Source organism: Benincasa hispida, chromosome 1 (assembly GCF_027475165.1).
Source record: "Benincasa hispida cultivar pf3 chromosome 1, pf3_genome.v1.1, whole genome shotgun sequence".
NCBI classification, from domain to species: domain Eukaryota; kingdom Viridiplantae; phylum Streptophyta; class Magnoliopsida; order Cucurbitales; family Cucurbitaceae; genus Benincasa; species Benincasa hispida.
This window is the reverse complement of record NC_143478.1, coordinates 101,047,713-101,065,824: the sequence shown is the minus strand read 5'-3', so window position 1 is coordinate 101,065,824 and position 18,112 is coordinate 101,047,713. Positions and strand designations below refer to the sequence as shown.

Below are 18,112 nucleotides of genomic sequence, written 5' to 3'. Positions count from 1 at the left end.
GTTGAGATGTTCGGTGCACCTACCGAATCCTTCTTACCAATAGTTTTATTTTTCTATTTCGCCATCTTTGTAAAACTAAATTGTTGAATTAATGATTGTGTTCAACACAAATCAGAGTAATCTTAATCTTCCAATCCTATTGAGATTAATGTGGTAAGTCTTAAGTGCCAACGATAGGCATCAGGGGAATTTTTTTGCCTTTTATTTTGAGTTTAAGCTATTTTAAACATCTCAGTATTTAAAATAGCTTTTGTCTTGGTTGGTCTTAGCACATATAAGTTGTTTTCAAGTTTTGCAGAACAAACTCGAACACCTCTTAAACTAACAAACACTTCATTAACTTCAAAAGATATTTTGTATATTTGTTCTAACAAACAAGAGATAAATATTAGATTCCTTCTCATATTAGGAACTAAAAGTACATTTTTTAGAAAAATGAATCTATCTCCAAAAAACAATTTTAAATCTCCCACTGCTTTAGCTAAGACGACCTCTCTTATTCTAACTTTGAGAGTTGTCTCACCTTCTCTAAGCTGCCGGTAGGAACTAGTTTCCTGAAATAAAAATATACAAACATGGTTAGTAGCCCATGGATCTAGTATCCAGGTAGAGTTATCATTCTCCACTAAACATGTTTCAACAACAAGTAAATCATATTCACCTTGTTTTGCTTTCTCAACTTTCTTTTTGACAAGGTATTTTGGGTAGTTATGTTTTCAGTGTCCATCTTCGTTGTAGTGGAATACTTTCTTTTGTCCGCAGCTTTTCCCTTGCCTTTGCGAGTTGCAGGAGCCTTACCTTTCCTCTTTCTCTTTCTTTTCATCTGAATACTTTTATTCTTTGAAGTGGAAGGTCCAAACTCAGTTCCTGAGGATGATCCCTTTTGGAACTTCTTTGAAGTAACGACATTTGCTTCCCCTTCTTGTCCCTTAGTCTTCATAAGAGACTAGTATATCTGAAGCTCATTCAAGAGAGTATTGACTTTTAATTAGCATGAATATGCCTAAGTAAAAGTATATCTAAACCGTCTAAAACCCTTCAGTGGGAGAAAAATGGATATATAATATATTATTTTTAGCTCTCATGTCCCTAAAAGTTCACACCTTGAGATTCATGCTCGGCTTTGTGTCGCCCTAGGCACAACCGCTATTCGAAAAAAATTTGCATGCGTCAATAGCAAGGTGAATAGAGGAAGTTGTTCATGGTAAGTAGGAGAAGAAAGTGTGTCAACACATCCTACGTCTCCTCTATTAGATTGCACCGTGAGATTCCCATATTCCACCTATGTGTCATCCTAAAGTGACCACCAGTTTGAAGGAATGTAACATGGGGATCGACAATGCAAACTTCATAAATGAATAGGCTCTCTTAGGTTCGTTCTCAGCATTGTCTTTCCATTCGGTAGCTTGTTGGGACCGTTCTCAGCATTGTCTTTCTTATGTGGTCTTCCTCTAAGAACGTGGTATTCCTCTAAGAATGTGGCATTTGTCGATACAAATACTTTGTTCTCTTTAGGATCGTAAAATAGACCACCTTTTGTTTCTTTTGGATAACCTACAAATAGGCATAGTTTTGAAGACGTTCCAATTTTTTAGGATTTTGCACCAACACGTGTGTCGGGCATCTCCAAATCTTAAAGTGACGTAAATTGCCTTTACGCCCTTTCCATAGCTCATAAGGTATTTCTGAAACACTTTTAAAGGGAACGTTATTCAAAATATAGACAACAGTTTCTAATGCATGTCCCCAAAAAGAATCAGGTAACTCAGCAAAGCTCATCATTGAGCGAACCATGTCCAACAAGGTTCTGTTTCTTCTTTCAGATACATCGTTCTGCCGAGGCATATTAGGTGCAGAGAGTTGTGACTTGATTCCGTGTTCTATCATATAGTCTTGGAATCTTAAGTCCATGTACTCCCCACCTCGATCTGATCGTAGTATCTTAATTATTTTACCTAACTGGTTCTCAACCTCAGCCTTATGTTCTTTGAACTTTTCAAAAGAATCAAATTTGTGATGCATTAGGTAAATATGACCATACCATGAATAATCATCAATAAAACTGATGAAATATCCATACCCACCTCGAGCTTTGACATTCATCAGTCCACAAAGGTCTAAATGTACGAGCTCTAAGGGTATTGTGGCTCTGAGACCTTTTCCAGTAAAAGAGCTCTTAGTCATTTTTCCCTCAAGACAAGACTCACATGGAGGTAAAGAATTGTCTTCTAATTGATTTAGGAGTCCATTCTTAACCAATCTCTCAATCCTTTTGAGATTTATGTGGCCAAGTCTTAAGTGCCATAGATAGGCATTAGAATAAACTTTTTGTCTTTTATTTTGAGTTTCAGCTGTTCTAAACATCTCAGTATTTAAGACAAATTTTGCTTTAGTTGGTCTTAACTTATATAAGTTGTTTTCAAGTATAGAAAAACAAATTTGAATACCTTTTCTGAAAATGAATGCTTCATTAACTTCAAAAGATATTTTATACATTTGTTCCAATACACAAGTGATAGATATTAAAATCCGTCTCATTTTAGGAGCATACAAAACATCTTTAAGTATGATATATCTATCGTTGAAAAACAACTTCAAGTCTCCCACTACTTCGGCCGAGACAACCTCTCCTGTTCCAACCTCGAGGGTGATCTCGCCTTCTTCAAGCTTTTTCCAGGAAGTCTTTTCCGGAAAAGAGAATCAAATATGATTAGTGGCTCCTGAATCCAATATCCAGGTTGAGATATCATACTCAACTAAAGATGTTTCAGCAACTAGTAAATTATATTGACCTTGTGCTTCTTTCGAGGCAGGGGCCTGAGGACATTCCTCAGTTAAGACAAATCTCAGGTCATTTATTACTAGTGTTGAATTCAGATTTATTTTCCATGTTGAGTAGTTGTCGCCGTTAAGTTTTTCAGAAGCTAATAGTTGAACTAAAGAGCTAGTCATGTTGAAAAGAAAAACACATCCTTTTTAGTAAAAAAAACATTAATCTTTTAAATCCAATCAAGTTTAGTAAAAAACACTAATAATGTACCCTTCATTATTATATTTTGCAACGATATTTCAATGGTTTAAAATAACCTTCACCGAGGGGTGATCGACTATTCCTCCGTTGAACCAAGACTATCTTGACTAGATACTATCACCAGAATAACTCTTATTCCTATAGTAACTCAGTTATCGCTATTTTGGTTAAGAATTTACTAACACTTAGTAATTCTCATAAGTGTGACCCTCCATTTTCAGACCTCAAAGATCGGAATCATTATGCTCCCGAAGTTGGAAAGACAAGAATGAAAACGGACCTGAGAGACCCTATCAATTTCTAGAGTTCGCAGAGTTTCGAATCCTATAATACAGCTCTCGATTGGTAAGGTCGCTCAAGGGCAGACATGTAGCGCATTATAGGAATTTCACGGTGCGACCTAATGGAAGAGACCGTAGAATGTGTTGACACAATTCCTTCTCCCAGTTACTATGAATAACTTCCCCTATTCACCTTGGTATTGGCTCATGCAAACACTCTCCGAATGGAGTCCGATCCCAGGGCGGCCCAAAGCCAAGCATGAATCTCACGGTGTGAACTCTTAAGGACGCTGGAGCTAAAAGTACATTACTTCTCTGTGTTCTAGACAGTTAGGGTATAAAATACTTAGCGATAAATTTTGGCTAATTAAACATATCATAAATCTAGGTGATTCATCCGAGTATATCTTTTATACTGGATTTTTAACCTACGATGTTTAGGTGATAAAAAAAAATTATTACCTCACACCGCTCACGCATGCTCATAAAATCGGTTTAACCTAACTCAAATGCCGGCTCGATCTCTAGGTAGTAGGTGTTCTGTGAACCGTCAACTTAAAAACCTTCAACCTTAGTCATCTTATCTGATTTTTTGTCAAGATCTTGTTGGGTGAGTTTTCTTGTAACTTCAGTTTTGCAAGATATCGACCTAATTTCTATAAAAATTGGGATTGCTCGATGGTTAACTCTAAGTGAGCATGCATCTTTATCTGTATTATAGATTTTAGAAGTCTAGGTTATCTTATAACAATTATAAAATAAATTATAACAATTATAACCCTAGAGCATTCATCTATAACATGCTTTCTTCAAACAAAGATGTTTTAATATAACACTTATATTAAAACTAAGCATTCGTAGTATATATTTTATAACACACTTATAACATATAACAAATGCATGTCACATGCTTTTCCTATGGTGGGGTTTTAAAACTATATGACATACTATATGCACACATAATCAAACAACATTATACATCACATGCATAATAGGTAAACAACACTAAAGTGGACCGATTTTGGCATTAAAAACAAACAAATAACTAATTTATTATACAAATCAATAACCAGCTTCCCGAAACCAACTTCAAACACTTTCAGCTATATTTTCAACTTTATGGTTGGAGATATCTTTTGAGAGTTCTCGGTGCCTCACTCATGAAGAAAGATAAAAGAGTAGATACTCGATTGTAGTATTTCTTCTATATTTTGTGAACTAATTTACCTTGTTAGAAATAAAGTTAAGTTAAACACTTTATTGTGGAATGTTGGATAACTTCTTATTCTAGGAAATTATTGAAACTTTTGTTTTGTAATGTACATGGATTACAAAATTTAAATTAGAAGATGAAGTAACATTGTATTTAATGTGTTATATATATGAAATACTTTGTGGGTAGATTTGCTTACTTAAAAATAAAATGTAACTTTTTTTGAAAATGAATCAATATATCGGATATTTAAATAATAAATTAGTTTATTTGTAGTACAAAAAATAAATTTAGTTACTAAAAAAATACACTATTAAAAATTCTATTGATTAAAAAAAAAACTTACATTTTTCTATAGAAATGAATAAAGGCTATAACAAAATTCATATAACAAAAATTGAATGCTATGATAAGGTAACTACAACAATCAAAGCAATGACAAAAGAGTAAATAAATTTATTATACCATAAGATTAAGGCTATCAATATCAGTACAAAAATGTTATTATAAATAAAAGATAGCACAATATTCTAGCTATATGAAGATATAATAGCTTCAAGCAAAAACATTATCAAATGTTTTCATAGCAATACATATAAGTTATACATTCATACTATATTATATCATTCATTGTAGCTATACAAAAATACTATAAAATTTGATTAGGCTTTTAAGAACATGAGTTGTCAGGACCTACACAAAAACGCTATTAAACCCTTTTTATAGCACTTTTCGTTAGCTATCATATTTATTATTTCCTATAGTTTGGAGACTAATAAGATATCCATTTCCGTTTAATGTAACTAAATTATTTATTAAGTAATTATTTTATTAAAGAATTATAATTATATTACAAATAGTAGTTAGTTAACCAACCATTAAAGATCTACACAAGAGCCGAGCATATTGAAGGTTGAGATGTATAATGGCTCCAGAGATGATGACTCAGATGAGTAATAGGTGAATTAAAGTCCGGTATAGTTTGGAAGTTGAAGGTTATGTCAGCTTCAGTTTCTAAGGTCGACTTTTATAATCTTTGGGTTGCGATAAAAAAAGGTATGCTAAAAAACTCGGACTTATTTTTCTTCCAATTGAATCATTTTCAAACCGATTCCAACTTGAGTGTCGAAGTGGACTTGGCTAAACACCACGCTGGTGTTTAGCTTTGTTCATTTCGCAGGATATTGAACTATTCTCACTTAAGAAATACAAATTGACAGTTCATATAATTTTCAGTATCAACACACCGATCAGAGGGAATCATCAAATTATTTTCCCTCTCTTCTTTAACATCGGTGGAGTTAATGATTAGATGTTTGATTCTCAGGGTTTTGAGGAAAAGATTAATGTAAAATGTTAACTTCTGTTTCCACCCTTTGTTTTCGAATCATTGGTGAAATTGATAGATTAGGTGTTTTCTTTTTGTTCTGATCGTAGGATATTTGGAAAATTATGTGAAATTGATGATGTAATGAATTTGGATGATGATTTTGCTCTGAAAATTAATTGGCAATTTTTGGAGAGCTATCTCTTCAATGTTGAGATAGAGATTTTGGAAAGGGTTATTAAACATCAACATATACATATTAGCTTTTCATGGAAAGAAGAGGAACAAAAGAATGGCGATGGGAGGGGGAGAGAAGAGAGAGATAAATGTAGAAGACATTGCGACCTAATATTGTTTAAAAAGAGAGTCAAATTTGCCACATTGTTTAAAATTTGCAAAATCATTATTGCGACCTAATATTATGTTCAATTTTAACTTAGGGACTCTCTAAAATCATTTTCCAAATCCGAGGGCCTAAAGTATCTATTTTAAACTTCAAGACCATATAGACATCCATCCCAAATTTGAGGTTCTAAAAATGTATATTACCCAATTTTATTTTTAAGAAAACCATCAATTTCTTTGATATTTATCAATGATTTAACATATGGAATGAAAATAGAAGTGAATACACTTGAACAATGGTAGACGGGTTCAAAGTTTTGTTAAGAATAGTAATAAAATTGGATACCTACTAAATCCTTATTGAGAATAGTTTTATTTTTCTATTGTACCATATTTGCAAAATTAAATTGTGGAATCGATGATTGTGTTCAACACGAATCAAAGTAGTCTCAAGTGCATGATTACATAGTAGTATTTCATGGTCTAAATTATCAAATTCTTCTATATTTATCAATGATTTGAATAAGACTTATGGAATAAAAATAGAATTGGATACACACTTAAACAATGGCGTTGTTGGGTTCAAAGTAGTGATGGAGAATAGAAATTAGGTGCAATTACTAAAGTTTAACCAAATGAAACTTTTAGAACCATAAAGACTGAATTAAAAGTTTTAAAATAATAGATATATACTAAATTGAAACTATGTCAAAACAATTATTACAATTTAATTTATACTATTAAGTTCGTCATTATAAAAAAAATTATCCTCTTTAACACAATTATCTCGAGCCACTATTTGGTCGAGATGGAACAAAAAGTAGAGAAATAAATGGATGAGATTAAAAGATTAAAGGGTATAGCTAAATTAAAATCATAGCATGTTTCTATTTTTAAAGTTATTTTATGACTTTATAAATATAAATTTTAAAATATGTTGCTATTAGAAGATTACCATAGGTAGCGCCTTGAACACATTCATTCATTATATTGCTTATAACTCTTTAATACTAATTTGTTAGGATATTACCTAACAAAGAACACAAGAAAATAAAAGAATACTAAAAAAAACTAGCCAATAATACACAAGAACACACAAAAATAGAAAATAGAAAGAACCCTTATCAAAGATATAAATATATTGCAATATACCAATAGTATTTAAGAGGAATACAGTTTCTCAAATTCTCATGGTGGAAATTTCTACCAAAACGATCCACACCATCTAAGGAACCCTAATACTTTATATTTATACTCGAGACAATTTAAGCTAGAGACGCTTATGTATGATCCTAATAATAGTCCTAATATATCTATAATTAGGCTTCTCATAGATATATCTCAACTTTAGGCTAACACACCTAACTATATCATTTACCCTTATCCAATCATTTTACAAATATGTTCCATAAATTAAACATCCCAATCATAAACAATGACATAACCATAAAACAAACTGAGCAAAGTATGCTCAATATAGGTAACATGGATTGAATAAGGGATCTTATGTCCCCGAATTCTGTAATACAAACTATACAAAGAACCCATCGAGATTTTCCGACGAAAAATCATACATCTTCTTCATCTTCGTATACATAGAAGCTATCAACAAACTATCAAAACCAACAAGATGATGGGTGGTAATGGCATTCACAATATTGAGTAACTTGGCAAGTTTTTTAAGTCCAAGTTCGTCATTCAGTAAGTATTCGCAATTGCGAATCATGTACTTTAGGTCGCTGACCGTACCTAGGAAACGTCGAGTTACGATGGCGAACTCCACTATAAACTTCGGCATGGATTTGATCACTATTAGCTTCAACAAATAAACGATGTCGTAAATGCCATGAAATGTGATCCATTTGACTATTCGATTGCTACAAAAAAAATGATAGAAATGCGAGTCGAAATTCGGCTGATCGGATTCCTTCTCTTTGTTTCTTGAAATCAAACCCTTTGTTCTTCAAGAATTGGATCGAAGTAGAATTGAAGAGATCTATTTCTTCGTCAAAATCAGAAAAAGTGAACTCCCATGTCATGCCAACATTTTCATTCTCGTCAGCTAGAATAAGGCCTAATTGAAGAATCTTCAAATGGTTTACGTTGAACTTCAAATCTTGATAGACATGTTCTTCAGGAGCACTTTTCGGGTGGATCGGATAAAGCCAGAGAACTCGATATCAATGACGATCACTAGAAACCTAGAAAGATAGACATTGAGAATGGCCAATTCTTGGCAGAGATTATGAGACCGAACTTATCAGACCAAACCCATGTTTTGAAGCTTTTGTGCATCTTTCCAGATTGACATGCCTCATATACACCAAAATTATCGTTAGCATCAACTCTTAATTTACACTTTTTAATAAGTTGATCAAGCACCTTAATGGATGAATGACCAAGGTGATTGTGTAACAAAGACTTGGTTAACAATACATCAACAGAAATGACAGCAAACCCGAGACACGAGATCACTAACAAGAACAGGATTGCCCACAAATGTCATGCCATCAAAATACCTTGCCATTCGAGTCAAATTTTCACTTATTTTGGATGAACCTTTTCGCGAGGATTGAACTAAACGTTTTAGATAGTCTGCTCGTGATTGAACTCCAAACAGTTCTCGCATCGCAACCCACAGATCCTTCGAAGTTTGGAATCTCATTACTCGTGTAGCGATTTCTTCTGACATACAGTTGCATAGTCACCCCAAAATGAGTTGATCGGCTAGCTGCTACTTCTATCACGATTGCATAAACAGAACTGGACCCACCCTTCTCTAGGGCTTGCTTCACCAGCCAAAGTTTTGCTGATGGTTTTGCTCGGACACGGATTTCCCCAGTTAAGTATCTTTCTAACTTATAGCTTCGAAGAATTGGCCATGCCAAGTTTCGCCAAAGAAGCAAATTCTTTCTATCCATTTTGATGGAAGTAAATTGGCTTAATAGTTGATTCAGGGATGGACCGACATATTGCCTGAGGCAAGCAGACGATTGAGACCGACCAAAATTAGCCATTGAATAGGCTCTGACCAACTAAACAAAGGAAAGAACAGCGGCAGAAGATGCAATTGGAATTTCTTTTTCAGGATATTATTCTCAAACAATGCTCTCCTTTCTCACATTATCGTGATGAAGACTTGAGATGAATTATATATAGAGAAACCAAATAATAAAGAATTATATAATAATACAAGAACAAGAACAATTCTAGGAATACAAATACGTGGAGTACCTTCACTGGTGGGAGAATAACAAACTTTAATTCCACAATGTTCTGGAATAGTTCACTTTGACACCGGTCCGGTTCTCCACATCGGACGGGTTCTCCATGTCAGCTCGCAGCTGGCTCTTACTCAGCAGGTTGACCATTGTGTTGACTACTGATGTATCCTCAATACCTAACCCTCACTCTCCTATTCTCCCTTTCTCAGCTCTCTCCGGCTCTTCCATTTGCTCTCTGTTCATCCCAGCTCTCTCTTGTCTCTGTCTTTGCTCTACATCTCGGTCTCTCTCTCTCTCTCTCGTCTCCAATTTTGTTAAGGTATGTAAAAACTAAATTTTGAATTTGTGTTTTGATTGATTCTGATGTGCGAGGTAATGTATTGGGAAAATTCTCTGTCTGCTTCTGCGTTTGATCATTCATGAATTTGATTAGTATAAAGTAATCTTCATACATACATACATACATATATATATGAGAGCAAATCCTAAAAGGTAGCTAAATGCGCGTCCCTCCCTCCCCTTCCCCTTATCAGTTTGCGTGCGCCTCCCTTTATCTCCCTATCGATTTTTCATCTCTGATTCTCTGAATCTCTATCGATTCACCGCCACCACCAGCCCCATTGCCATTGTCGATTTCAGATTTCAGCTGACGTCTCCCACCCACATACTCACTTTTGATTTTAGCTTCAGCTTCAGCCCAACTCTCTTCTCTTTGTAAGTTTTAGATCTGTGTTTAGTTTACTTTCTTTAAGTTTTAGATATATGTTGATTTTAATAGAATTTGAGATTTGGCATCAATTAATATCGGGTTTGCCGAAGATTCCACTCACTACTTATTTTTAGTTCACCGATTTTGATTGAATTTGTGTGCGTCCCTATTGGGTGTGGTTGTAATTGAAAAGCTATGCCCACAATGTTTAATCCCGCAATCAAACAAATAGAGTGGACTTTTTCAATCAATACGGTAAAAAAAATTTGGCTATGACCCACCGAATCCAGAGCCCCTATATTCAATCCTGCTTCTGCTTCAGCCTTGGTCCATGGTACTTGATTGAAATAGAATGAATAATTGAATTAAATTGAATTGAATACTTGGTCTTTGTTACTGATTTTGATTGAACTGAACTGAATTGAATTGAATATCAAGGGTTGTATATAAAATCATCTCAGAATTTTGTTATCTGGGTTTGCCATTTGGCTTTGATTGATTAATTTGTTTACCATTAGTCTATTCTAGTGTGTTTTGAATTTTGGGAGTCTGAGACTGTAATAGTGAATCAACACCAATTAATAGTGAAGACAATTCTCCCCATGAATTGGTTTTTTTCTTACACCCGATGATTGGGGTCCTTATATACCTTTGGACATTTCATTTAGTCAATGTAATTGTTTCTTATCCAAAGAAATTGTGAAGACAATTCTAGGATAATTAGGGATGTTTTAATATTTAAGTTTAAATCTTTCCTACTTTTAAGACCTCAAATGTTGTACTATTTAAATTTGAACTTTTGGGTATTGATTCGATCATTTTAATTATATCTTTGCAAATTGCACATAGAATATTATTGTACTTGCAAATTGTATTGGAAATACTCCTTTTAAAGAATTGAAAAATTACTAACTAAAATTATTTGGTTAAATTTAAATGAAAAAGAGGTAAAAAAATAAAATAAAATAAAATAAAACAAGATGGGGAATTAACTTTGTATATCCTTTCTCATACGTGATTTGAAGTTGCAGACCTCAATTCAGATATTTTTCTTAATACCAATTTGATCTTGCTTTGAAATACTTGTTCTTTAATTGCTTTATTCACTATCTCTCAACATGAATGTAAATCGTTTACACATGGACTTCATCTATTGCTTGACTACTACTAAAGCGAGCATAGCTCAATTAGCATACAAGTGTGCTAGTAACCACGATGTTTGTGATTCAGTTGTACTCATCCACTGCTTGACTACCACATATGTCTTTTCATTCCATTTCTCTATCTGATGTGAATCTCCAACTTGGTGCTAACTCAGTCGGCCGCATCCCCTTTTACACCGAATGTTTAATATAGTTGTTGCTTTCCAATCTTTTACTTTGAAACCTAATGCTTTCAGTCACTAACTGGTTTCTGTTTGTTGTTTAGCTGGTCTGGTTCTGTTATCTAATGGGCATACATTTTCTAGCACTTTTTGTTAATTTCCATTATCACTCTGTTAATTTTTCAGGTTTGCATTAACTTTTGCCTGATAGTTGTTGCAAGGATGGTTGAGCTTCTCTTTGATGATATTTTTAAGATTGAGCGTTTGAACCCAGATGGTAAAAAGTTTGATAAAGGTACATTTTTGTATGGTAGTCACTCTCTTTTCATTTATATAATTTTTCCAGGGATGCTTGTTAGCAGACTATGACAATTTCGTTGCCATATATCTGTAAAACCATTGTGCCATTCTTTAACTTTCTGATGGCGGTTGGAGATGTACTTCGTAGGCCTTTAAATCTTCTCATTCCTTATTTATCGACTTTGTAGAGGTTTCCTTTCAACCAGTTAGGATGTCATCTGGAATAATATTGATTATATATTATAACTCATGTAAAATATGTTAAAAAAAACTTTTCAACAAATTTAGGCAGATGACATTTATGTTTTCACGATCTGTCCAACAGTTACTCGAATAGAGGCAAAGAGCGAGAAGTTTGACATGTTCATGCATCTAGATATAAATTCAGAAATATACAACTTGAAAGAAGGTGAGAAGTTCTCGATGGCACTAGCTCCAACTCTGAATCTTGATGGAACCCCTGACACAGGCTATTTTCTTCAGGTAACTTGTTCTTCCATTGATTATAGTCTGTTGCAAACTGGACGTAGTGTGGTAATTATAAGAAAATAATTCCTTGGTATAATCGTTACTGGTTGATGGAAGAATTTAGGCCCCACATATGGTAATCATTTAGTTTTTGATAATTAAGCCTTAATCATCCCTTCCTCTAAATTTCTTGCTTTGTTATCTATTTTTTACCAATGTTTTCAAAAAATTAAGTCAAATTTTAAAAACTAGAAAAAAAAAGTAGTTTTTAGAAACTTGATTTTGTTGTAGGAATTTGATTAAGAATTCAACTCTAGATGTAAACCATTGGAAGAAATTGAGAGGAAATATGTTCAATTGTAAAAAATAAAAAATAAAAAACCGAATGGTTATCAAATAGAACCTTAGTAGTCCATTGTGTTATAAACTACTAGTTTTGAAATATCACTTCGAGCATTAATAGGTAAGAAGAAACTTTCAATCTACCCAAATATATTTGCTGTCATGAGGGGTCTTCATTGTTTTCTGACAACTATATTTGGTCTTTCATCTATTCAAACACTAATTCACTTAAGCATTCTCGACACTTGAAAATGTCTATTTAACAATCATTAGGCTGCATAACAGGGCAATCGGAAGTCGCTTGCAGACAGATATGAATATGTCATGCAAGGGAAGCTATTCAGGATATCGGAAAGTTCTGGTCATGGCGGTAAAGCGTACGTGCTATAACTTCTCGAAACAATTTTGATGTGACACCTTAATTCTACTGTATGAGCATTAGAGAACCGAGAGTTTGACATTGCGGAATTATATTTATCTATATTTGAGCGAGAACCTGTCCCAGTGCATTCTGCTGTCTGTGATGGATAGAATTCATTTTAGTTTCCTTTTTCTTTTCTTTTCTTTTTTTTTTCTTTCTGAACTTTAGGAACATACATATATTCTAGTTGAATTATTATCTTAAAAAACTATATTTCATCTTAATCCAGTGAAATAGATGCGTCTTTTGGTGGGCTTCTGATGATGCTGAAGGGAGATCCCTCACATTGCAGCAAGTTTGAACTTGACCAGAGGCTGTTTCTTCTCATCAGGAAGGTGTGAAGTGCTTTCATTTGATTTGAACTCTAATGACTTGCTAGAAAAGCTCGGACATCACTCATCGCTATTAGAACTGTGAACATTTAGGAATCTGTGTATTGTTGAGCTCAAATTGAAATCTGTATTTGATAAAATATTGGACAGTGACCCTATCTTGTGAAGAAATTCATATCTTGCCGATGATGTTATGAATCATGATCACAATATCTTACTGTCATTTCTCTTCGTTGCATTTATGGTGGTGGAGAGTTATCATAATCAAGCTCTAGTTACACGGCCGAGGGAAGAACTGGGGATAGACATGGTACAAAATTAAGAAAAATGAATTAGGAGCGTTTGATAACTATTTGGTTTTTGAAATTTAAGTTTATAAACATTCCTCTTTAAAAGTCTTAGTTTTTGTTTTTAATATTTGATTAATAATTCAGACTCCGTTTGGTAACCATTTTGTTTTTTGTTTTTGTTTTTAAAAATTAAGTCTATTGACATTATTTTTACCACCAAATTCCTTCTTTTGTTATCTATTTTTTACCGATGGTTTAAAAAATCAAGCTAGATTTTGAGAGCTAAAAAAAAAAAAAAAGTAAAAAAGTAACTTTCAAAAAGTTGTTTTTGTTTTTGGAATTTAGTAAAATTTCAACAATTATACTTAATAAAGATGTAAATATTGTAAGAAATGTGGATAAAGTAGACAAACCAAATGATTACCAAATGGAGTCTTAACTATTGTACTTGAAAAATATGTAAATTATTATAATAAATTGAGAGGAAATAAGTTTAATTTTCAAAAACTAAAAACAAAAAGCGAAGGTCTCATTTGTAACCATTTGATTTTTAGTTTTTTATTTTTTTAAAATTAAATCTATAACACACTTCCATCCCTAGACTTTTTTCTTTTGTTATCTACTGCCAAATTTTGAAAACTAAAAAAAGTAGTTTTTAAAAACTTGTTTTTGTTTTTGAAATTTGACTAAGAATTTCACTATTGTAATTAATAATAATGCAAATAACAAAATGATTATCAAATAAGGCAGTAATATCCACCTAGAGGTCTTAAATTTCTTTCTTCTGGGAGGAATTTTTTTTTGTAACTTCATTATGGCCTCATTTTGTATCATTTTAGATATTTCATTCACATGAAATGTTTGTTTTTTTTAAAAACAATGTTATTTTAATAAATAATGACAAAAATATGGTTGAAGGAAAAATAATGACAAAAATAGGATTATAGAGTCGTGGACCCAATATATGATTGAGAGAAAACGTATACCATGTCCATGAGTATTTAAATGAATCGTGGACCCAGTACACAATTTAGATAAAATCGTATACCCAATCCATGATTTTAAGCTCTACGTGGCTGTCAGACTTTGTCATGTAGGAAATAGTTGACCCCATCTATGAGTTCCATAATTTTTTTTTTTTTTATAAAAAAAATATTTGTTTCACCATCGCTTCTAAAGGTGGTTATCAATCTAGCAAGATCATTTTATTAAAATATATAATTTATTTTAACAAATGAAGAATAATCTATTCAAATATTTACTTAATTTATTTTTTATAATAAAAACGTGTTAAATAAATGGAATTATTTTTACTGAATTGTTAATTTATTAGCCAACAATATTTTAAATATATTTAAATAATAAACTGAGATAGTTAAATTTAGTTAATATAAAACTTTGTTTTTCTCAATAATAATAATCTATTGCTTTATTTTTTTTAATAATCAAGTAATTATTTATTGAAAGTAATTTTGATTTGATCTTTCATTATGAACATATAATCACCCTAGACTATTTATAATAAATTAATTATTTATTGTGGTTAATTATTATTACTAATTTTATTATTAAATATCATATTTACAAAACACTTTTAGTATTATTTATTAATATATCATATTTTTATCTCTTTTTTTCACTTTTTATATAATATACTGTTTATTAAAATATTTTTCTTATATTATTTAATTAAAATTAAATTACTAATGTTGAACTTGATTAATTATAAAAGTGATTAAGTATTAGGTTATAATCAGTATGATGTTCATTAAGTGCATAAATTGGTTAATTTTATTATAAATTACTCAATCTTCACATTTATATAATTATAACTATTATTGATTCATAATTAATTATTTTTTTTATCAATATATTGAATGTTGTTTATTTTTTAATTATGAATATATTGCAACTATAATAAGATTTTCATGCTTAAATTAATAAATTAAATGCAAACACAAACTTTGTTCACAAAATTCTGATAGTTATTTTCAAATACAACTAAATACAGTTATTTTTTATTCCTAAACATTCTATGGTCAAACATCTTATTCCCAGTCATGTATAAAACATTAAGGTTAAACTAAACAGCCATAAAAAGAAGAGAAAGAATCTAATTTGTTATGCGAGAGAGGAGAAAGATATAATTGCTTTAGAAATTCAAAGTGGTTTTCTCAAAAAACCACTATTGTCCATGGTTTTGAGCATTAGTGAGATATAATGACACGTATTTGGCAAGACTAATTCTCATATTTCCTTTCATACACATTTTTAAAATTAATTGCCACATATAATATAATATATTTGTTTAATAATGATACTAATTCTATTAATCCTCTTTTTTAATTTTTTTTTAAAAATAAAATTGTGGACCCTGTCCATAATTTCTAATGTAAAACTTGTGAAACTATCCATGATTTTTCAAGTCATGTGCAGCTTAAATCGTGAACCGTATATACAATTTTGTCTAAACCGTGTATCGGGTTCACGATTAATTTAAACAGTCGTGGACCCGAGTGCATCGGGTCCACGATTCCTTTACTTTATTTTTATCATTATTTTTTCTTCAATCCTATTTTTATCCTTATTTATTAAAATAATATTATTTGAAAAAAAAACTCATGAAATTGTTTCTTAATCTAAAAAAGAGAGATAAAAACGAATAGTTATCAAATGGAAATGAATGCATTCTATTCTTATTCTCATTGGGGATTTTTACATTAACTTTATCATGTAATATTGTTTGAAACGAGGCCTAAAAATTAGAAATTTGAGATTTAATATCAATATTGGTTTCAGGGGTTTAAAAGGAAAACAAGGCAATGACTTATATGTCTTAGACATTCAAATGGGATCTGGCTCAACTTTTCTAAATGTGTACCTTCTTCCTTCTCCTTGTTCAATCTACTGGTTTTTTATGTATGTTACAAATAAAATTTTGAAGCTTCCCTTCTTCTAATCCTTTTTCTTTGTTACTCTTCTTCATCAATCTGCATCTTTCTGTTAACTGCACGTGAAAGTACCAATCTTATTCCACAATGCTTGTGAGGCCTGATGCTCTCACGAATTCTTGCTTCAGGTTTCTTCCTCTTCATTCTTCCATCTTTTTTGCTCGTTGAATTTGCAAGTTTTTCTTTGATTTGCTTCATTCGTTTGGATTCTTACTCATACTCATTTTTCTCGCTCCTTGGTCTCACTTTAGTTTCTTCCTCATTCTCCTTGGTCTCGCTCTCGTTTCTTCATTTCGCACTCTAGCTTCCATCTTTGTTTCAAGAGAATACATACCACTATTTTTTCTTTTTTAAATGCAGGTCAAGCGAGAAGAAAACCGCCAATTTTTCTAAAAAAAGTGCAGACTAAGAGCGAGAAGAAATAATTATGGTGATTTTGGTAATTTCATAAGAGATGACGTAAGCAAAAAACAAAAGCTAGGTCAAATTCCATTTGTGCCTTATATTTTGGACTATTCATGCCACCTTCTCATCGAGGAACCAACCCATCCCACATGTATCTTTGGTTTGTTTTGGTAATTTTGCTAGTGATCACACTGGAGAAGGTAAAAAAAAAAAGCCTTATGCTTGGCCTTAAAAAATAGGCGATTCATACCAAAAAAAGAAAAAAAAGCCCCAATTTTTAAAGTTAAAAAACCAACCCTATTTAGCAATAGTTTGGATCCGTTTGATAATCATTTTATTTTTATAAAATTAAGTCTACGAACACTATTTTCATTTTCAAATCTTTTCCTTTATTATCTACTTTTCACCAATGGTTTAAAAAACATGTCAAATTTTGAGAACTAAAAAAAATATAGTTTTTCAAAAAGTTGTTTTTGTTTTACGAAATTTGACTAAAAATTCAACCATTGTACTCAACAAATATGCAAATCATTGTAAGAAATGTAAATGAAATATGCTTAACTTTCAAAAACAAAAACAAAAAACCAAATGGTTACCAAATAAGGCATTGGTTATTTGTTCTTTGTTTTTTAAAACTAAGCTTATAGATACCACTTCCACCTCTAAATTTTTTATTATTTATTTATTTTTTTACCAATGGTTTAAAAAATCAAGCCAAATTTTAAAAAATAAAAAAGTGTATTTTAAAAAGATTGTTTTCAAATATAGGAAAATGAACTAAAATATTTATAAATATAGCAAATTTTCACTGTTTATTTGTGATAGACTGCGATAAACTATCATTTGTATCCATTTGGTCACGATAGACGCAGATAGTAGTCTAGTACGATATATTGTGACATCTTACTATTATTTGTAAATATTTTTAAAAATTTTGTTAATAAAATAATTTTCCTTTTAAAAATTTGTTGTTGTTTTTAGAATTTGGTTAAGAATTCAACAATTATGCTAAAAAAATATAAATCATGATAAGAAATGAAAAAAATAAACATACAAAAATAAATGATTATCAAATAAGGTTTTAATAAATCAAAATTAAAAAGTTCAAAGGCTAAATTTGTAATTTAAAATAAAAATTACCCTAAAAAA

The 18,112-nt window shown here is 31.5% G+C and overlaps 1 protein-coding gene across 2 annotated transcripts; it reads left to right on the top strand.

Annotated features, from left to right (window-relative positions):
- The first annotated feature begins 9,380 nt into the window (after nucleotides 1–9,380).
- On the top strand, nucleotides 9,381–13,540 carry LOC120071312 (DNA-directed RNA polymerases II and V subunit 8A-like). 2 transcript variants are annotated; one of them, XM_039023511.2, is made up of 5 exons: nucleotides 9,381–9,740; nucleotides 11,641–11,749; nucleotides 12,080–12,237; nucleotides 12,850–12,941; nucleotides 13,215–13,540. In XM_039023511.2, exons 1-5 carry the CDS (start codon nucleotides 9,528–9,530, stop codon nucleotides 13,324–13,326), a joined length of 684 nt encoding a protein of 227 aa, XP_038879439.2. In that variant the 5' UTR covers nucleotides 9,381–9,527; the 3' UTR covers nucleotides 13,327–13,540. The 2 variants fall into 2 exon arrangements, with proteins under 2 accessions (XP_038879439.2, XP_038879448.1); XM_039023520.2 differs by lacking the exon at nucleotides 9,381–9,740 and adding an exon at nucleotides 9,888–10,135.
- Nucleotides 13,541–18,112: the final 4,572 nt, after the last annotated feature.

Coding starts and splice junctions, on each gene's coding strand:
- LOC120071312 (XM_039023511.2), top strand. CDS start 9,528: ATGTCAGCTCGCAGCTGGCTCTTACTCAGCAGGTTGACCATTGTGTTG. Junction 12,238..12,849: donor ACACAGGCTATTTTCTTCAG/GTAACTTGTTCT, acceptor GCTGCATAACAG/GGCAATCGGAAGTCGCTTGC. Junction 12,942..13,214: donor TCTGGTCATGGCGGTAAAGC/GTACGTGCTATA, acceptor ATCTTAATCCAG/TGAAATAGATGCGTCTTTTG.